At 27.5% G+C, this 23,927-nt stretch overlaps 1 protein-coding gene across 1 annotated transcript; it reads left to right on the plus strand.

Annotated features, from left to right (window-relative positions):
- On the plus strand, positions 1–23,682 carry LOC136084793 (uncharacterized). The gene is made up of 2 exons (XM_065805743.1): positions 1–122; positions 22,246–23,682. The coding sequence occupies exon 2, from the start codon at positions 22,252–22,254 to the stop codon at positions 23,638–23,640; it is 1,389 nt and encodes a 462-aa protein (XP_065661815.1). The 5' UTR covers positions 1–122; positions 22,246–22,251; the 3' UTR covers positions 23,641–23,682.
- Positions 23,683–23,927: the final 245 nt, after the last annotated feature.

Here is a 23,927-nt window from a genome sequence, read left to right on the forward strand (position 1 = left end):
AAAACACTTTTTATTGTTCTTTAGATTACGAACAACAAATATTTACTGTTTAATTGTTCTACTTTTTGCGACTTATTTTACTGAATTACTTTACAATCTTCTGTGAAGATATTCTTGGATACGTAAGTTAAAATACTTGATTTTTGATTTGTGTTTTTACGATTACAAAATTTTGTAATAAAAATTTTAAAAATACAAAAGTTAAACCATTTTAATTATTAAATAAAAAAAAGTTGTTCAAATAACGATTATGTTGTTTTATACCTTGATATAGTTAAAAATAAATTATTTTTATTGTTGTTGTTACTTGCAATTTTTATCGTCGTTATTTTATGAATAAAAATTATTATTTTTACTCATATTTTTTTTGAGTTGGACAGCTGGTTGTATTTTTTTTTGAGTTATAATGGACAGCTGGTTTTATTTTTTTTGAGTTATAATGGACAGCTGGTTTTATTTGATTACTGATTTTTGATCTTTAAAATAACGGATAACGCCTCTCAAAAGAAAAAAGCATATTTTTTCAAACTAAAAAATATTAATAAGCGACATTTTGAGAAGTCCCGCGAACAGAATTTGTTCAGTAAACATATTACGTGAAAGAACTGTTTCTTGTTCAAAGTGTTTTTTTCTAAAATATATGTAGAATATTTATAAAGTACATATAATTATAAACAAAAAGTACTTTTTTTTTCAATAAACAATATCTTTGTTTACGTAAAAATACGAACCGTTTTGATGCAGGGTTTCTGCTATGAACCAAAGCAAGAAACAGTAATACTTGAAGTTCCAATATGTCCCTTTATTGACAGCAATAGAAAATTGCATTATTCATTGATTAAACTACAATATATTTATACTATTACTAAGTTTTTAAATAGTAATCTCTAATACGTATAATATATAAGTATAAACATGAAACGTTATATATATATACATATATATATATATATATATACATATATATATATATATATATATATATATATATATATATATATATATATATATATATATATATATATATATATATATATATATATATATATATGTATATATATATATATATGTATATATATATATATATATATATATATATATGTATACATATATATATGTATATATATATATATGTATATATATATATATATATATATATATATATATATATATATGTATATATATATATGTATATATATATATGTATATATATATATATATATATATATATATATATATATATATATATATATATACATGAAACGTTATATATATATATACATATATATATATATATATATATATATATATATATATATATATATACATATATATATATATATATATATATATATATATATATATATATATATGTATATATATCTATATATATATATATGTATATATATATATATATACATATATATATATATATATATATATATATATATATATATATATATGTATATATATATATATATCTATATATATATATATATATATATATACAAAGGCGACTCTACGAATAAAATGAGAGAGGGGGAGTGAATCCTTAAAAAGTACCGACTGATGCACAGTGAGGCAAAATAGCTTTAAAACTTGCCAAAAGTATTTTTTTCTTAGTTTTGAATTTTTAAATTAAGTAATTATTTTAAGAGCTTTTGTCAGATCTAAGAAAATAAATTTTTTAATTTTTTTAAATTTATTTATTAATATTAGAGATAGAAAAACGGATTTTCAAAAAACCAGTTAGCAGAAAAAAATTAAATAAACAAATCAAAGACTTGAATAAATAAATAACAATAAAAAGTGTTTTTAACGATTTGATAAAAAAATTACAGCAATATGAATTTAATGAAAAAAAAAACTTGAAAAAACAACTCCAAGAAAAACTTGAAAACTCGAAAAAAACTTTCTTGAAAAAAAAATTCTTGAATTAAAAAGTATTTTAAGAATTAAAAAAGTAATTTTTCTAAAAAATAAAAAATCTTGGTTTATGATCTAGATAAAAAAAAAAAAACCATCATCATCACCCACATCATCATCATCATCATCATCATCATCATCATCATCATCATCATCATCATCATCATCATCATCATCATCATCATCATCATCATCATCATCATCATCATCATCATCATCATCATCATCATCATCATCATTATAATTAACATCATTATCCTAAAGATTAACATTTGGAAGTTGGTGTCATTTTTTTAATATAATATACGCTTACTGGAGCTAACAGGATCAGAATTCAATAAAAATAAGTTAACAATATCTGAATTTGTGTCATCTCGACTACATTTTCTAGAGTAATTATCCTTATACTTTTTAAAGCCTTCATTGCAAGCTTCCTGTGCTTCCTCAGTCAGTTGGCCTATTGGCAATAATGCAGAGGTTATAATTTCAGGACCATGAATAAAGTATTTATGCAATGTAGGAGGCATATTGTACCAGGGATATTTTTTAACAAAGTATCTTGCTGTGCCAAGAGCGAATAATCTGAATTAATTTACATCAATATCATATACGCACGCCACTGCTATCATAGTCGTATGCATTTTGTTAATCAAAACTATATCTTTTTTAGTTATAGCAGCTGGCCTTTCTTCAAATAGACACATTGTACTTACAATAATTTTTATTTGCTTATCTACCCTATTTTTTTCTGCAATTTTTTCTATCTTAGACTCTTTTATAAACGCAATTTTTAGCGGTCTGCAATATCTTGTTGATGAAGGACGTGTATTTAGTTTTTATTTAAATTTTTAAATAAAAACTAAATACACGCTTTAAATAGTTTCTTTCAAGAGTTTTTATGTCTGTGAGAGTCCTTCAGTTCTCAAACTTTTTTCGGTAGCATAGGGTAAAACAGATAAAAAAATAAAATAAATTAATCAAAGACTTAAATAAATAAATAAAAATGAAAAGTATTTTAAGTTGAAAAAAGTTTTTTTTGATTAAAAAAATTTAATAAAAATAATTTTGTATTCATTAACTTCAAATTGAAGTAATTTATTCAATTTTAGACTTTCTTTAGATTGTTTGGTCAGAAAAACTTATTTTTATAACTGCAACTTCTTTTCTGTGACAGAAACTCCGTATTTTCTGTGACAGAAACTCCGTATTTTCTGTGACAGAAACTCCGTATTTTCTGTGACAGAAACTCCGTATTTTCTGTGACAGAAACTCCGTATTTTCTGTGACAGAAACTCCGTATTTTCTGTGACAGAAACTCCGTACTTTCTGTGACAGAAACTCCGTACTTTCTGTGACAGAAACTCCGTATTTTCTGTGACAAAAACTCCGTATTTTCTGTGACAGAAACTCCGTATTTTCTGTGACAGAAACTCCGTATTTTCTGTGACAGAAACTCCGTATTTTCTGTGACAGAAACTCCGTATTTTCTGTGACAAAAACTCCGTATTTTCTGTGACAGAAACTCCGTATTTTAAAAAAAATATTAAACTAATACTTATTTCATTTTTCAAATCTTTCGATCCTACATGACTTCTTCCAACGAAATTTATACTGATGCAAAAATAAAGCCATTGTTTGATTTAATGCATTTAAATGCTCTTCTTCACATTTTGTTATCTTCCTAATATGTACATTCAAAAATTGAAATTGTTTATTTCATTACATTCAGATTTTCTCATGATTGCAACAAGTTAACTTCTTTTAATAAACATAATATTACTACCTGATAATATATGTAAAAAATAATTAATTGAATTAAATTAATATATATACTAGGGTTATGACTTTTTTTAACCTCATCCTCCTGTACTGTAGTTTGGTGAACTTTTGCGTAAAAAGCACGAAATGAACTATTATTTGCAAAAAATCAATTTAATGTCAAAATCGATTTTTCAATGGCGGGGTGAACTTTTTTTAAAAGATATGCTAATAATAGTTCATTTCGTACTTTTTAGGTAAAAGTTCATCAAACTACAGTACAGGAGCATGGGGTTGAAAAAATGTTATAACCCTAATATATACTTTTTTTTTACTTTAATGCAACAATAATAAATTATAACTAATAACAAACATATAACTAATGAACAACATAAACATATAGCTGAACAACAACCTTTTTGATTTAATTACATGTTTGTTTTTTTATAAGCAAAACATGTTATGCTTTTGTTATGTGTTAACACATATAAGCATATAGAGGCTCAAAAAAAAGATAAGCAAGCATTTTATATGAGCCTAAACTAACTTTAAAATAGAGCATGTTTTTGAGCATAGTTCCACTAATATCAAGGTTTTCGCACTTTTAAAAACCGTTTAAGGAAGTTTTTGTGATGCAAAGTCTGTACATACAGATAATAGCTAGACAACTGTCTACTTTTTGTGATGTGAATATAACAAATCCTCCAGAACAATATGAATTTAGAGAGAAATCGATTAATTGCAGGTGCTACTATGATTGACCAGCCAATGGCATTTGACTCCGTTCCACACCAATATCTTATTAACGAACTATTCAAAATAGGATGTAGCTTGAGCACAATATCCTGGTTTCACAGATATTTATCCGATGGGGAGCAGAGAGTCATTCAGGCCAACCAAGTAACCCAGTGGAAGCCAGTATCATGTGGACTTCCTCAGGGAAGTGGATTTAAGCCTAAACTTTTTAATTAGAGATCTTCAAACTCTCATACAACTCAGTTCGCTGATGATATTACCCACTCTGAGGAAGATGTGGACTTGTATGCACTAACAACAAAGTTGTTACATATATTCTATAAAACCAAAGACTGTACGTCTTATGACCTCACGATAAATTCGTCAAAGACACAGTTTATAATATTTAAGAAGCATAAAAAGAAACAGCCGGATACTTTACTGATGGTAGTAGACGGTTGTATAATCAATCCAGTAAAAACAGTTAAAATGTTAGGAGTAACCCTTGACTGGCATCTAACCTCTGGTCCTCATATAGATAATATTAAAAATGTCATGGTCTTCTACATTTTGGGAGTTCTTTCAAGAGCTTGTCGGTACCTAACTCGGGATCTTCTAAGATCAACTTGCATTTATTTAGTAGGATCTCATCTTGAGTATTCTAGTGCAATTCTTGTATCTGCATCACCATCACAGTTAAAAAAACTATACATAGTTCAAAAAATTGCTTCACGAGTTATTTGCGGAGCAAATCGACCTGCTCATTCAGCCCCACTTTTTATTAAACTAAAACTGGACTCACTAAAAGATAGAAGAGAAAAGCATGTAGCTGAACTTGTTTGTTCTACTATAACTAGAGATTGTTCTCCAGCCTTTTACGACCTAATTGGAGATTGTACCGAGGGGAAAGCTCATCTCTCGTATAAAAATCGGTCAGTGACAATTTGTTTTAACTGGCCATCAGATACTAAACAATAGTTGAGCAAACTGAGAGAGAAATACAAAAGAACAAAAATAAAAAAAAATAAAAAAATACAACGACAACAACTCGAGGAGCGGAAAAAGGATAGATTATTTAAACTATTGTTAATAAAACTCTTAACTTAATGGCACTGTATCCAGCTCTTATAGGTCGTCTATAAAATACGTCACGCTCTGAGGGGGGAGGGGGTAGTAGTTTTGTGACGACTCATTCAAAAAAGCTACTAAAGTGTTACAATTTTGTGACAAGGGATTGGGGCGGGGGGAGATCAAAAACAGTCTAAAATTGCGTGACGTAAAACGACCCCTTATCGAGTATTTTTTTTTAAAAAAGTTGATGTTTGCAGATTTGCGCCAATCAAAATTGTCAGTCGATGCTTTCACTTCTTTTCTTTTTCTTTTTTTTACAAATTTTAAAGCAAATTTTATAAGTTAACATTGTTATCAATTCAATTGTTAAATATGGCAGTTAACATTAGCGAAATAAGAAATATGTTTAGAGAAATGTTCGCTGAGTACAAGAAAGACATAGAACTAAAATTCATACAACTAAAATTCCATTATATAAAAAAAGTCTCAGAATTTATCAACTTTTTTTTTTCATTAATTCAGTTATGGTATTTCCTCTAATCTTAAAATTTTTTTGTTGAAATCTAATTTTTTTTTTTTAACTGTGATTACTTTTATTCAAATTGGTTTTAAAATATACATAAATATTACGGTTTCTGTAAATTAAGTACTCTTTTTTTTTTTTTTTTTTTGTTCTTTATTTAAATATTACTTTATTACAAATTTTTATATATTTTATTTTCATATTTTTCAATACATACTTTGTATAATATACGTAGATAGTGTGGCTCTCGTAAATACGGGCTCTTTAATTAATTAATTTATTTTTTGTTTTTCTTCTTTACTTTTCTTTCAGTGAATATTTTCACATGAATATTGTTCTTAAAGTATTTCTTAACCTAATTGTTATTTATTCTTACATTTATAATTTTCAATAAGTAATTTGTAAAGTATAAATAAATTACACGGTTATTGTAAATACGTACGATTGGGGCTCGGTGATAAGACAAAATAATGTCTACTACTTGCCCCGCCAGTTTTTTTTATTTATTAACTTTTAAGTTGTAAAAGTTATTACACGGCGAAATAAACAAACAAACAACATCTTAAAATGTGAATTAAATTCAAATAAATTGAAATATTGTCAACATAAAAACCGGGCCGCGTACTGAAAAAAAAAAAACTTTTAATTTTTAAAATCAGTGTTAAAATGTTTTTAAAAAAGATGGTAGAGTATTAGCGTTTTAATGTGGATTTTTATACTTTAACATAAAATTAGAGTACTTTCCTCAAGTTTTCAGACCAATGTTTTTGTATGATTCTATGATTCTGAATTAGTATAATGTATTCTATCATAATCAATCATATAAACAGGAGGAAGGTTAGGGGGGGGGGGCGGGGGGATGAAGAAAGTCGAGTAGCGCCACATATATGTATATATATATATATTTATAAATATATATATATATAAATATAAATATATATATATATATATATATATATATATATATATATATATATATATATACATATATATACATATATATATATAAATATATAAATATATATATATATATATATATATATATATATATATATATATATATATATATATATATATATATATATATATATATATATATATATATATATATATATATATATATATATATATATATATATATATATATATATATGACCTTATAAAGTTTACATTCGTCGAAATTAGTCGATAAATAAAAATTAAGTTTAAGATTGAAAAAAAAAACGAATTTGACTCATTGCCCTCCTATTTGGGGCTGCGTAGGTGGGTGGGGGAAGGCTAACGTTTAGGGCTTTTGTTGTTCCCAGTCTCAAATTACCGTAATTTTTTGCATAGCATCCTCATTCCTCATATATATGAACATACTTAAATATGGAGTTTTCTTTATGTTTCAAAGAAGCTTATATATTCCAAACCTCTTCTATAGATTTAATTTTTAATAAAATGTAATAAATTTCACCCACCTGTGAAATGAAAACTTTTCTTTTGAATTGAGATTACTGTTTTTGATCTTGTACTATTTTTGCATACAAAGATGCTGCATAGTGATTATATAAAATAAACACCTGAATATTTAATAGTGCTGTTATACACACCGATCTCAAAATGTTATTATTTTGAGATCAGTATTTGTAATATAACTGTGTTTAAGTTATTTTTTATTGTAATATTAACTAAATCTAATAAAAAATACATTATTTAAAAATATACATTTACATAGTATGTATATGCTTTTACATAGTATGTTTATATCTTACATATGTTTTATCTTTACATAATATGTGTTAAACTGTCAATGATTAACCTTCAAACTTTGAGGAATAATTATTCACAGTTGAGTTTGACAATGATTTTGAATCTAAATCATTGAGAAATTATTTTTTACTTTTTTATTTTTTACTTTCGAATATAACTATTGCTTTATATTTTCACTAATTAATGAGTCTGGAAAGTTAATGTATTAAATAATAAAATGACTTTTATAATCCAAGAAGGAACCACTGAGTTGTCTGTACTCACAGTCTTCAGCTAATAATTCATACAGCGTTTGTACAATATTGTTACTACCTACAAAACTTATGATTGTAAAATTCGTTAAAGGTTATAGGTAGACAACGTTGCTGCTTACGATACAGTTGTGCTATTAACCTTCTAGCACGCAGCATTGGGTAATTAAAAACTAAAAGATTCATAAATTATAAACTGCTTTTAAAAAGTGTATACTAGCTAAATATTTTAATAAATGTATATAATTTTAAAAAGTGAGATATATTTTTTTAATATAACATTAAATTTTTCATATAGGAATGTCGGATTTAAAAAATAGTATAAAGCAAAGAATTTGTGTTAAAAAACACACGGGTGCGCATTTACCCCACGATTTGGGGGTAAACGAGCACCTAATTATTTTTTTGATAAAATTATCGAATTTATATATGTATATATATATATATATATATATATATATATATATATATATATATATATATATATATATATATATATATATATATGTATATATATATATATATATATATATATATATTATATATATATATATATACATATATATATATATATATATATGTATATATATGTATACATATATATATATATGTATGTATACATATATATATATATATATATATATATATATATATATATATATATATATATTATATATATATATATATATATGTATATATATATATATATATATATATATATATATATATATATATATATATATATATATACATATATATATAAAAGTAATTGAAAAATCCATGCAAAATATATAATTCATTTGAACTAAGATAACAGTATATATAAACAATTTATAAATATATGAAACACACTAATAACGCATATATAAGTCACCAATAGTTTCTTTTAAAAAAGATATGCTGTTTTTTTCATATAGGGAACATGGAAGCTGTTTTATTATGATTGATTTTCTTTCTGTAACAAAGTAATCAGGAACTTGTGGTTCTTTGAAGGAGATGACTCTTGGGTTTGAAGCATCAAAATCTCGTCTTAAGTATTTAATATTCCAACTGTTATCTTTTTCTTTATTTACAACTTGGCCTAAAAAATTATATGGTGTCTTTTTCCTTCAACCCTTTCAACAACATAAGAACCCGCTGCTAATAAATGATCAAAGGTTGAAACCAGTCCAGGATCACATAGAGCAAAGATAATCTAATTCGTAAGTGCTTCCGTTTGAGTAGTCGTCAAACTTTTTTGTATGTATGCTAGTTTTTTAAGGAAAGGCGAATCTTCATGGTCATGGTTAACTTTTTCCTTTCTGTGTACCATCAGATTTTTTATCAGAAGCTTCTTGTAGCTAAATATACATCTTGGAGCTTGAAGGCATATTATAATCAATCATTTCTTTAAAAGTATTCAAATTGAATTTAGAATTTCTTTCTTATCTTTCAATATTTAAGGATTCATTAAGTTGGGTATTTTTTATTTTGATTAGTTTGTGTTTTGATTGGAATTTAGAAGCAGAAGAATCTGTTGCAACATTTTCTAGTGAAACATTTTTTCCTGGTGAAACCTTAACTTTTTGGCAGTAGCATATCGAAGTTCTGCAAGACGTTCAAGAATTTGAAAGAAAGGGATACTATGTTCTGAGAAAATTTATATATGTATGTCCTTAAAATCTTGACAACAACTTTTTTTCTGTTTAGTGGGTAGATACCAGATGTTTTGAACCCATTTAAAGCAAACTTTTCTATGTGATACATTTTAGTTAAGAGATTAATGAATAATCTTGGAAAAACATTTTTTGGTAGGGATGTATGAAATCTTCCTTCTCCAATTTTCTATTCAGTAATTACTTTTCTCCATGCTGATTTCATGGTCCATAAACTGCAAGGTTAATAGGCTGTAGCAAATCTGCGTACTATTATGAGGTAATAAGACCATCTTAATGTTGTTAGCTTCACAAACTTCAATATCATCAATAGATAAATGGCATGCTAAATTATCACCTTCAAAAGCTTTTGGTGTTTTGTTGTCAACATGTCTGAAGTAAGGTATTACTTCAGACATGTTGACAAAAAAAACGTTAGGCCATCAAACCAACCAGATTTTGTACGGTTACAGCGTGCACCGACATTAGACCTCCAATTATCCAAGTGTCCATTAGATACTCAGCTTTATACACTGTATATGGAGGAAAAAAAACATGCAAACATTATAGACACTGATGACTTTGATGTATTTATAACTCTTTCAGCATGTTTAGTACCTTTCCGAAATATCATTTGTTTTGATTTTGGGTCATCAGAAAGATTAGTTTCATCATAGTTCATTATGTTTTGTGGTTGAAAATCTTTTATAGTATCTTCAAGTTGTTAAAATATCTATTTACTGAGTCACATGAAATTGCAGCTCGCTTTCTACAAATATTTTGACATGCTCGATAAGACGAAAGACTTTTATGGCGCTCTAAAAATGATTTTACCCAATCATCACCAGGCAAATTTTCTGCAGTTGCCGTATTCAACTTGTTTAAACAAGAAGGTTGGGGGGGGGGGGCTATGAAGAGGAGGGCCGCAAGCAATCTTTTTAGGGGTTCCATAAATAGACCTTTAGGTGTCAAATATCCTGTGTTTGTATCTGCCCAGCCGGCATTTGGTCCTAAAAAGACGTCTTATGAACGTTCAAAAGACGTTTTTTTAAAACTAAAATTTAGCTGGGTGAATTGTTTATATTTTAACTCTTTTCAAATGAAAAAGATAAAAGGCTTTAAACATACAACGTTTAAGATTTTAAATCTTAAAAATATACAGATTCAAACGTTTATGAGAGATCTGTTTATCTACGGCCCCATGCATGTGTATGTTGTACATGAGATGCACATTGCTTAAATATTATAAATGCTTTTTATACAATTCACTATTTCTATATAAGTTAAGTTACTCAACAGATTGGTAGCACCAATTCCAATTTTTTTTCACGATATTTCACGTAAGTTTTTTGCGGTAGTTTATTATCACGGTTAGCACGGATCCTGATAATGCCTACCTAGCTGACCCAAAAACGCCACTTATAGCTGACCCAAAAACGCCACACGGAAAGATAGCGTATACATCAAAGTACCCTGTGATGCAAATTTTGAAATCTTTTAATTTTGTCCGCGGAAAAAAATTTAATTTGAATGTTCAAATTGAGTAAAATTTTGACTTCATAGTGCGCCAATAAAAACACTTGTAGAATATGAACTACTCTATAGTTTAATAAAAGTTGGTGCAAATGTAGCCTATAGCCACACCAAAGTCTTGACAAAACCTCAGTTTAATTGGTTATCTGGTTTAGGATTTATGGCAGTTTTAGTTTAAATTTTGTCAGTTTTTTGCTACTTATACCTCAAAGCGTTACCGATTACTTTGATATTTGGTCACTATTATTAAAATAATGGTTAGAATAGTGTTCAACTATGTAATACCAACAATTTTTATTATAAATATTATATTGGTACATGTACCATTTTCATTTTATAGACCAAAATGTTGATTTGCAACTTAAAGCGTGGTTTGAATCCGTCGACCCGGCTTTCAAAGTGTGTGTGTGTGTGTGTGTGTGTGTGTGTGTGTGTGTGTGTGTGTGTGTGTGTGTGTGTGTGTGTGTGTGTGTGTGGTGTCAACTCCTCTATTTCTAAATTAAAAACAACGTTTCTAAAAAAAGTGCCTCCATTTCTCAAACAAAAGGTCCTCATAAAAAAAAAAGGGTAGGCCATGGCCCCCTGGCCATGAATGCATAGCATGAACATACCAACATATCCTAAGGTATAAACTACATTCAAAATGCTAAAAAAGTGCAAAACCTGGTTAAATGACTACCAGTTGGTAAAACAAACAAAAAAGCAGATCTCTTAAATTTTTATGTATTGACTCTTGAAACCATCTTAAATACATTTACTTTCAAAATTTAGTGAACAAATAACTATTTAAACCCTATTTTTTATTTTGAATTACAATAAAATAGTATCTGATTACATTTTAAGACTTGTTTTTTGATTTTCTCCACAAAATATTTAATAATAAATAGCTCAATGTACTCTTTTTATACAAGTACTCTATAATACTGTTTTTAAAGATGGTGAAAATGTTCATTATAAGCCATATGCTATGAATTTCAGCTAAACAATCACTAATAACTCAAATTATTTTAGCAGTTCTTTAAAGATGCTTACTGTTTAGATCAATTATGCAGCGCAACAATCTTTCTTTGTACTCTGGATGATTATTGTTTCGTTTATACCTCGACCGATGTTGATAAAAATATTGATGAGAAGTTTCGACAGTTTGTTCTCTATAGGGCCCCAAGGCGGATCCTTTGTGACTGATGAAATCCTTGATGTGGTAGAAGACAGCGTGAATTTTAGGTGTTACGCTTGCACCAGTTATCATTAAGTAACACCTTTTAAAATTTTTACTTTTTTCAGCGAAATCCGGCTGAAAGATGTATCCAAAGCAAGCAAAGCAAAGCAAGCCTTCACAACTAAATTGAAGCTTTTGAATGCTTCAATTATGCACAAAATGTTGGAACCATGTTTGTACCAGCAAGTTGCTGCAGCACCTCCATATTTTTAAAAAGTTTCCTGCATTCATTTCCCTCAAACTGACTCCCATGATATGGGCTCAGTTAAATGTGGAGGGCGGCTGGCTACTTAACAGCTCCTATCAAAGCAGTTTTAAGGATCTTGAAAAGATGGTTGACAACTCCTTAGAGGAGATTCAATTCCATCGGTGGGATGATTTCCAAAATCAGAACATTGAAAGGCCCGCAGATGATTGGCTTTCGAATGACATTGCCGAACAGCATAGCATAAGCAACTCTCCTCTCATTGCTCACTCTTCTCCGATTTTTCATTGGTTTTTATTTTGGGTACATTAATTTTTATTTTATAATGTATGCTGTTTAGATTTTGGAGAATACAAGAAAGAGAAATCCATCTATAAAAAATGCTGCTAAATCAGTAGAAATAAGTTCAGAGTTAGAATTCGGTACGGACACCAGCAAAGATTCATCCTTTGATTCCGATTTTGAACCAGGATATTGGCGTTCTATAGAGTCAAGTAGTCTTATAAAAGCTGAGATCCCAAAAGATATTATTTCTGGTAATGTTGCTCAAATTGTCACAATTACTGATATTTCTCCAAGCGTTTTGACAAAAGTTACTGCTGCAATCCTTGATAGTTCTGGGTTTGATCTTACAAATGTAAATTGCAGTAGGTCAACACCATCTAGAAAGATGAAACAAACAGCTCATGAAATGGCAGTTATTGCTAAAGAAGATATCTAACTTAGCGTCCAAGTTCTCCCTACCCATGCATTATACATTTTGACGGAAAGACACTATTTGAAATTAATAATGTAAAAAAATTAAAGCATGATAGACTTGCTGTTCTGGCAACTATTGATAATGAGTCTCATCTTCTCGGAGTTACACCATTGCCCTCTTCATCTGGAGAAGATCAGTAAAATGGTGTGATGAAAGTCCTAAAGAAGTACAATCTCGAATCAAAGATTGGATTACTTTGTTTTGATACCACATCAAGCAACACAGAAATACATAAAGGATCTTTAATAAGAATATCGACTGAGTTAAATATCTTATGTTTTTGAGTTGAGAATCACACACTTTTGTGAGGTTATAACAAATGAAAAAACTACTGCCCCCGATAACCCTTTGTTTAAACGTTTCAAAAACTTGTTTGAGCAGCCTAATTTTGAGTACAACCCATCTATGTTAGTAAAATTTGGTTGGGAAGAAATTAAAGGAACTGTTGTTAAAAAAGCTGCTACAGATTCAATGAGTATTTTAGATCTTACTTATTGAGAAATAATATTGTTAGGGAAGATAAAAAAGAACTTGCAGAGCTAATGGTCAGCTATCTTTCTCCTTCTATCATTAAAATTCGAAAAACTGGAGCGGTTCATCATGCAAAATTTCTTGGGAAATCTATATATTATTTAAAAATGCAAATTATTTCAACTCAAATTGATTTTATTCAAAAAAGTATAAAACAATTAAGGTAATAACTGAATTTAAAGCTTGTTTTTATGCAAAGGGGTACCTGCAATCAAATGATACAATCAAAGTTCCTTTTATGGATGTAACTGCTATTCATCAAATGCATCAGTATAAAGCAGTATGCGCAGAACCATTTGCTGTTGATGCTGTCTTGAATTCTTTATTTAAACATACATGGTATCTTGACTCAACTCTGATTCCTTCAGCCTTGCTGGATGATGGTCTTGCACTCGAAGAAAAGAAAAAAATTGCTGCTGCAATACTATCATTTCCAAAACCTAAGTCATGTTACTTTAAAACTGAAAATAAGCAAAAAAAAGATGTAGAAAAATTGTTGAAAATTGAATTTAACATTCATCAGCAAATTCCTAGCTTAGCTTCTTTGGTTGATGACTTCTCCTGGTTAATGTTTGATATGAGTGGAATAAAAGATCAACGAACTGATGATAGGCTGACCTTGCCACCTCAGTATAAAATAAAATGAAAACCAAACAATGTGAATATAAACAAATAAAATAACTACGAATTATTGCGCATTTTCTTGTTAAATGCGCATATTTTCGTTTTTTTGCATAAATTCGTTTTCAATTTAAAGAACTATTAAGAAAAATCTCAGATACACATCAACTTAAAAAAAAAGTATAGATTATTATTAGGCACATTTAAAAAAAAAAAATACATCTATAAAAAATGCTGCTAAATCAGTAGAAATTTCAGAGTTTTGTAATCGTATTTTTTTTATATTTGCCCCAAAAATAAACTTGTTGTGTATTCGCGTTTTCGAAATTTTTGTTTTTTTGAACACCCCTAATGAGGAGACTATCTGTGAAATTTTTATTTTTTTGAACACCCTTAATGAGGAGACTATCTGTGAAACTTTATTTTTTTGAACACCTCTAATGAGGAGACTCTGAAACGAGCTAAGATAAAAAATCAATTTTTTGAGTTAATTCTATTTTCAGAATCTATATACTAAAATCAATAATCTATTTAAATATTCGACCAATTAAAAATTATTTTTTGTCCTATAATTAAAAAATGAGAAGTTTGGTTTTCTCAAAACTGAACTTCTGATTTTCTGAGAGAACCGTTTTCTTAAAACCAATTTATTTTGACTTTTTGCAGATGGACTCATATTGGTATTGTGGTTTATCCTCCTGCGCCTAGTTGCAATACAGAGACACACTACCAAGGCCCGCAAAGACGAGTTCAGCTCACTAAAGAGCATCATAACCCGCTTCGCAGACCAAGAATAAGTGATTTTGACAAGAACGAAAGGAATAGAGTGAATGTCAGAAAAATTTAAGTTCGAAAGAAAACAGAGAAAGCGGACAGATATTGCACTAGATGTTAGAATGTGCAAATCATACTATTAATTAGGTCACCTAATTAATGTATTAGTATAAACGTAGTCAAAATTGCTAATGACGTTTTTATATACTTATTATAACTAATGGCTATTATAAGTAATGATGGATTCATTAAATGAATGTAATAAACCGTATAATATTTTCATACTGAATTTTATCACGGAAGTATAAAACAGATGTAAGTTCAATCGCATTGAAATGTTTCGGGACCATGTTTGTAACCTTTTGTTTCGTAAACAAAAAGAAAATTACATCAAGACTGTACTTAAACGCTTAATCTTTATATGTTGACGCAAATAGGTACGTTCATAATAATTTAAAAATATAATATTTTGACGGTTCGCCATTAATGTTCAAGCATAAACATTAAAAATGGCGCAACGAAACGGCAATTAACAACTTCTTTAAAAAACTTCATACTAAATGAATGGAGTATTGCAAGAATGAATGGAATTATGATATACAGCTAATGAAACTTTAAGCTTTAGTAATTTAGAAAACATTTTTTTGATTTTTTAAAAATTGTTTTGGTTGTCTTTTGATCAAATGTCGTGTTACGATTTGAAGCAAGAAAAGACGCTTTAACTAATATATGCTTTTAAAATAAAGTGGTTTTATTTAACCGCCAAGTTTTAATAAACTTTTTGTTGAATAATTACAATTACTAATTGTTAAAACTATCTACCATAATCCTAGAATAATTTTTTTTTAATTGTTTTAATAAAAATCATTTCAGTGAATTTAGTTGTTTTTTGTCCTGTGCAACTTGTTTTGTTTTTTATTGTCGGTTACAAACATACTCCCGAAACGAATTGAAATTGCTTTAATGTTTCCCGCTTGATGAACTTCCACCTGTTATATACTCCCATGATTTAATGCTGCCGTTGCTCATTCGTGAGTGTTTGACACGGAAGCCATTACACCCGAGTTAATGGCAAGTAGAGGTCGCAGTTCTTTTTGTATCAGGAATTGTGAACAAAAGTGTATGCAAATACCCACACACACACACACTGTAAACTCTGTAAAATAAATAAATAATAAATTAAAGTACATATATGTATACACAGTAAACTCCGCAAAATAAACACAAAATCAAATCAATTAACCCTGTAAACTTTCACCAAAAAAATATATGGTCACAAATATATTACTTTTAACTCACCACTTTTTAGGCAAATTTAATTTCTTAGAAGCAGTCACAAAAATTATTAAACTTATCTAGAGAAACCATTTGTTTTTGCAACACATCTTAAAAATCCTTTTCTACATTATTGCCTGCAGAAGATGTTGAAATTATTTTCCTCATTATACGTATCGTTTCTTCTTGGTTGTCAATAATGACTTCGTCATTTTCGTCAACAATTTTTGATTATACCCTGTAGAACACAATCAACTAATATATTGATTTGAGGCAATGCAGTGAAGTCTGGATAATGCTGGATATAGAGTTTTAATTGGAAATAATGGTGAAAAAATTTTATGATTTACAAAACTATATAAACTACTTGCTGTTTGTATCAGAATGCTTATTAATGATTTATCTTGGGCCAATGATACCATTACAAAGTGATAAGGGCTCTTGACTCTGACTCATATTCTAAAATCAAACAGTCATGTAAACTTTTTTTAATTTATGAGATTGGTTCAAACAAAAAAACATGCAAATACTCAAAACACTTTTGGGCATTTATAACATAACTTACCTCAGCCACCTGAGTGACAAGACATTCATCATCAACAATTCTTTTCTGAATTGAACATGATTTTTGCTATCATAAATTAAAAAATACACACAATGACATTAAATTGAATAAAAACTAAATTGATTTTAATTTACTGTAACAAATAAATAAACTTTTAATACTAACCTCTTTATATGATGATGATGTCCCAACCTTGTAAGTAAAGAAAAACCATTATCAATCACTATAATATACTCCAAAATGATATAAAAAAAAAACAACAAAAAAAACAAACACTAATTCTTTTTTACGAAAGATGTTAAAAATGTATTGGTTTAAACAATTTACCTTCTAATGTGGTGGTACCGGCAACCTTACTTCATCAACATACTTGTTATCAGCTGTCTATAAATATATTTAGTCATGTGCTTTAAACAATCAATGTCAAACAAATTATGTTAAACATAACATTAAAAAAAAAAAATTTATGATGATACTTTAATATAAAGGGTTTAAAATACCTTAAGTTAATTAGGTTTTAGTAGTTTGCGTTTTTTGTCATTGAACTAAAATCAAACCACAAAAACAAATATATAGTTGTTATTTGAGAGTATAATAAAAAATTATATATTACATTTTAAAAAAACCTGTTGAGAAATACTATGCTCCTGAACTCCAACAGTATCAGTCTGCTGATCGTATTCATAACAATTGTTATTTTTTACAACATCGTTGCCTATACAAAATTTGTAATATATATTTTCCAGACGTCTCAGTTTTTATTAGGAAAACCAAGCTATATTGAATTATGCCACAAATTTTTTTAATCATAAATCGAGATATAAAAAAACACAAAATCAAGTATCAAACTATTGTCATTCAGTTCCTGTTAATTATTAATTACCAATATCAGATGCATTAGATGTTAGAAGATATTTTTTAGCATATAACTTTGCCTTTTTAAAGCCATCTAAGAAAAGAACATAAAAAAAGTTATTACATGATGAATGAAACTTTATGATAATAAAAAAATGTTAGAAATTTGGCATACCTTCATACTGAAATAGCTGTACCTCATGACCATACCATTTATCTTTGTCAGGATGCTCCCCTCCAAAGCATGCTTTTTCTCATTGTTTCTTGGACAATAACACATAAGTTGCTAAAAAAGCAACAAGTAAATATACAAAATAGCGACTTATACCATAGTATAATCACTTAAAGCTGTCTATTTAAAAAACAGAAATATTAGTTTAAAAAATACATTTCCTCTCTGCTCCAGCCATTTTAAACAAACAACATAAGTGGAATTTTCTTTGATAAAGTTTACAACAGCAAATTTAAAAGTAACTGAAGCCATAGCTATTTCAACTGCATTATAATAAATATATATACATATGGCAATATAATAAATAATAAAGCACAAAATTAAATAAATTTAAATAAAGTATTTTATACAAACAAACTTTCTTTATTTACATATACACAACTCTAATATAATATATTATTTACATATACACAACTCTAATATTATATATATATATATATATATATATATATATATATATATATATATATATATATATATATATATATATATATATATATATATATATATATATATATATATATATATATATATATATATATTCTGAAATATATAATAATTATTTAACAAATAATATGATAATATATAACAAAAAAAAAACGTATAAATTCTGAATAATAAATAGGTTCAAAAAACTTCAGAAAATTGGGAATAATTATTCATTGGCCTATATAAAAAAAAAAATTGTTATGATATAATAAAAAGTACTCAAATATAACAGTTATTATTATATTATTATATCTGTTATAATAATATTATATATTTTTCATCAATTTTCACATCTATATTACATATAGGGTAAGGTTGCTAATATTGTTCCGATGCCTATATTGTACTTTTAACATAACTCGTTTTTTTTTTACAACCCACAAGAAATTTTTTAATTTATTTTTTATCTTTGCTGAATCAAATAACTGTTTGTTTGTTTTGTCATTCAACTGCATTGAGGCTAGATTAAGCTCTTGTTGGATTGTTATTGAAGATTTCTTATTTTAGGGATTTATGGCTAAGCATTTTTCACTAAAGAAAGTAGTAGATATAATTTGTTCTGTGTATTTATGTTAAAGCATAATTTATCATAATTCGAAATAACTACCAAGAATTTAAAACACCTTATTATTAGTTGTCAAATTTTTTAATTAACCGAATGTCAGATTAGTTGCGTAAATTGTACCTCAAGGCAGATCCTAAATTGTACCCATGCTATCATTTTGACCGCTAAAAAACGCGTGTAAAGTTTAACAAATACCCCTTAATAAAAAAAAATTTGAAATGTCAAAACAGAGATATGAGGCCGGGTAAATAAAAAAAGCAAATGCTTTTACATAGTAATTGGTCAGCTTTACGTAAATAAAACTTTTATATATTTTTCTTAAGTTTTTATTCACGTAAAGCTGAGCAATTACTGAGTAAAATGCGTAACTTTACGTGAATAAAAGTTTGTCAAAAACTACTTTAGTTTTTATTCACGTAAAATTGACCAATTACTGAGTAAATGCAATGCTTTCTTTTATCACCCAACCGATGGATCAAGGAGAGAAGAGGATATGGATAAAGCTATTTTTGCTTATCGTTATAGCAGTATTATTATATAATATAAATATATTATATACAATTATTATTATATTATTATATCTGTTATAATAATATTGAATATTTTTTATAAATTTTCACATCTATATCACATATATGTATTAACTTTTTTTTTCTTTATAACGTGCTTTATGCTTATATAACATATTTATATATATATATATATATATATCTTTCTTTATAACCTTCTTATGTAAAACATCTATATTTCTGGTAAATATATTGCTTTGTGTTGTTGTTGTTGTTGTTGCTGTTGTTGTTGTTATTGTTGTTGTTAGGGTTGAAAGTATCCCGGAAATTTTCAACTTGAGGATATTTCCTGAAAGTTTAGAAATTAAAAAAAAAAATTAATTTATAATTAATGGGTAAATATTTATACCTTATTTAGGCAGTTGTTATGGACAATTTTATGGTAATATATTGTGAAGTAGGTTATAAAAATTTTAGAAAGTCCCCTTTGAAAACTTTTTTGGTATTTTGTTGAGTTTTTTTTATTATAACTTTTTATTATAACAGCAACTACAATCATAAGTTTTCAAAATTTTCTAAAACTGTTTAATCTATAACAAAATAAACGAATACTTGAAAATCACTTTCTTTGTGATAGTAGAACACCGCCCACCACCCCACACACCCTCCCCCTAAAATTGTCTTTGTATGCAATCTTTACACATAAAAAATCTTTTTTTCTTTAAAATACTCTACAAAAATAATACACAACAAAACTTATTAATCTAAAAAATACTTCATTCTTTGTATTTTGTTAATATTTTACATCGTAATTGAGAGTAAAAACCTAGTAATATGTTATACACAAGCTCAAAAGACAAGCCAACTTGAAAACATCTACTTTTTGTTGTTTCACAAAATTAATGTAAGTAAAAGTAACATATAACAACTTAAGCGTTTTATTGCTTTTTCAAAAAAATGTGCGACCCTTAAAATTGACTATAAAAATTTAACTAAAAAATGTGTATTTTTTGCTTGAGGCCAAGGCCGAAGACAACTTTTTTGATGTTTGAGCTAAGTAATTTTGAAACATGAAGAAAACTACATATTTATGAGGAATGTGGATGCTATGCAAAAAATTGCGTTGTTTGGGAACAATAAAAACCTCAAAACGTTAGCCCCTCAGCCCCAAATAGAAGGGCAAAGAGTCAAATTCTTCGTTTTTTTTTTGATCTTGAACTTAATTTTTATTCATTGACGAATTTCAAATTTGATTCAATTATCTCTTGTTGTTCGGTTTTTATGACCTTATAAAGTTTACACCCCCCTTAAATTATTGAGGGGGTGTAAACTTTATAAGGTCATAAAAGTCGATCAGCAAAAGATTATTAAATAAATTTGAAATTCATCGATAAATATAAATTAAGTTTACGATTGAAAATAAAAAAACAAATTTGACTCATTACCCTCCTCTTTGGGGTTGGTGGGGGGGGGGGTTAAATTTAAGGGGTTTTTTGTTGTTCCCAGTCTCCAATCACCGCAATTTTTTGCATAGCATCCTCATTCTTTATATATATGAACATACTTAAATATTGAGTTTTCTTCATGTTTTAAAAATGCTTTGCACAAACATCAAAAAAAGTTGTCTTCGGCCTTGGTAGGTCTTAATTCATATTTTTTGTTGAAATATATAAAGAATACCCAAACACTACGATTATAAAACACATATTTTTAAAACAAAGAAATGAATTTTATAAAACTAAATAATAACTATAAGTTTATTGAAATTAAAATTTTTTTTAAAGTTTTCGGAAATATTAAACAAAATTTTCCAGAAATTTTCAACCATAGTTATAGTTTATATTTTATGTAAAACGGCATAATATATATATATATATATATATATATATATATATATATATATATATATATATATATATATATATATATATATATATATATATATATGTATATATATATATATATATATATATATATATATATATATATATATATATATATATATAGATATATATATATATATATATATATGTATATATATATATATATATATATATATATATATATATATATATATATATATATATATACATATAAAGTTCTGGTATAATGTATTATTTGTTGCGGACCGTAAAAATTGTATGTTTGTTGTCACAAACATACAAGTTGTTGTCGCAAGACAAAAAGTATAATGACTTGCATTAAGTGCGTTCAGTATGTATTTAAAACCCCTTTGGGAGTTGTATTTAGTAGTTAAATTTTCGTCAAAAAAGTTCTTTCCATTTATTGTTTCAAGTTACTTGTCACTAAATGCATAAAAATTAATTAACTTAAATAGTAATAAATTTAACAAAACATAAAACAAAACAGTTCTAAACTTGTTACAACGTTGGTGAATCTTATTTAATTATTACATATTTAATTTTTAAACTATATAGTTTTATAAATATTATGTTTAGACTAACATGAATGAGAAATTAATAAACCTTGCAATAAGTCATGCTGATTGGTCTAAATGGAAAAACATGCGTCATATTTTGTTTTTCATGGTAATTTTATTCAGTCTATTATGTGCACTTGAGTATTACAAAAGTGAAAAGATTTTTAAAAATACTAAAGGTTTAAAAAGTTCGAGTAATAACAGCTATACAGTTTTTAGGAACAACCTTTCAATGTTTTTTAATAAAAATCGGTTAAATTCTTCTCCAATCAGCTTTAACAATAACCAAAGTAAGTTTCAGAAATTCCGAACTACAAAAAAGCTGTGGGACTCTTTGCCAAGTTTTGAACTAAATATCAGACTTACAAGTATTGAACCTAGATGGTTTTGGACTTATCAAAGATGGTTTTTGAAAAGCTTGAAGCTGTTTTGGCCTCAAGAGCTCTATAATTTAACAATAGTTTTAAATGCAGAATTAACTGGTGATCGTCTACTCGGAGATCAAATAGCATCTATGTGGCCTTTTCCAAAAGTTGTTTATATCGAGAAACCAACAACAGTAGCAATCGGTGATAAGAAGAATTCGGACCGATTTAGAATGTACTATGATGCGTTTTTTGCAGATTTATATACAGAAGCCGACTTTATAGGTTTTGTTGATACTGATACTCTTTTTATAACACCAGTTACTCCTCAGAGCTTGTTTGAAGGGAATAAACCAATTGTTATAGGAATTGCCGGAAACGTTTATTATGCTTCATGCACAGAGTTTATGCTAAAAGTAAAGCAGCTTATGATATGTATGTCTTATTTTCCAGTGACAATAAAGGTGGTTCATTTAGTTTTAATGCGAGCGCATATCGAAAAATTACACGGAAAAATTTTTTCAGAAGTGTTTGGTGAGGCTGTTTTGAGAGTTGGAGGCGGAACTGATGGTTGTTTATGTCAGTTTGCCGTTATGTGTAACTATATCTATCGATTCCATCGAGATGAATACTCTTTTCGAATTCAAATGCATCCTGATAATAGCATTAAAAATGACTTTCCAGAATCTGAAAAAGTTCCTTTTCCAAGAGTTGCGATTCATTCCAGACATATTATTCCGTATAAAGTAGTTGATCCTATGGCAAAAGATTCTATTATATTGTTTAATGAAAGAATAAAGGAAGGTATGTGCAGGGCGTTCGGTATTAAATGGTGTCCAAACATTTATTGCGCTGAATTCTCAAATAGCTCTCTTCACAAGTCATTGTATGCATTTGAATACTATGATTGGAGTTGGGACAAGCGCTGCTTTGAAGAGCAAGAAAAACATTATTTAAATGTTAGAAAGTTAATTAATTATCAAATTAAAAATAAAGCAAAGTTATTTGGTATATTTAAAAATCAAGTTAGTTCTTGTAAGTTTTTTTAAATAAGGAATATTGTACAAAATATTTTATTAACACTTTTCTTTTACAAGTGGATGTTAAGTCCAATTTCCTTTTAAATCATACTTGTACCGAGTACTAATTTTATTTTGAATAATATGTTCATGTTGCAAACTATACTCATGTCCAACTAAAAAGAGCATAGTGGAGTATGGGGCACCATGTCACATGTGGCACCATGAAACAAAGCAATTTTACAGCGATATAAAAGTATTGTGACAAACCCTTTTGAGTTGTAATCAGTTACTACTAGATGTATTGTTTTACATAT

This window comes from Hydra vulgaris, chromosome 09 (assembly GCF_038396675.1).
Source record: "Hydra vulgaris chromosome 09, alternate assembly HydraT2T_AEP".
NCBI classification, from domain to species: domain Eukaryota; kingdom Metazoa; phylum Cnidaria; class Hydrozoa; order Anthoathecata; family Hydridae; genus Hydra; species Hydra vulgaris.

Excerpts from the sequence above, each read along its gene's own strand:
- LOC136084793 (XM_065805743.1), top strand. The coding sequence starts at position 22,252 with ATGAATGAGAAATTAATAAACCTTGCAATAAGTCATGCTGATTGGTCT.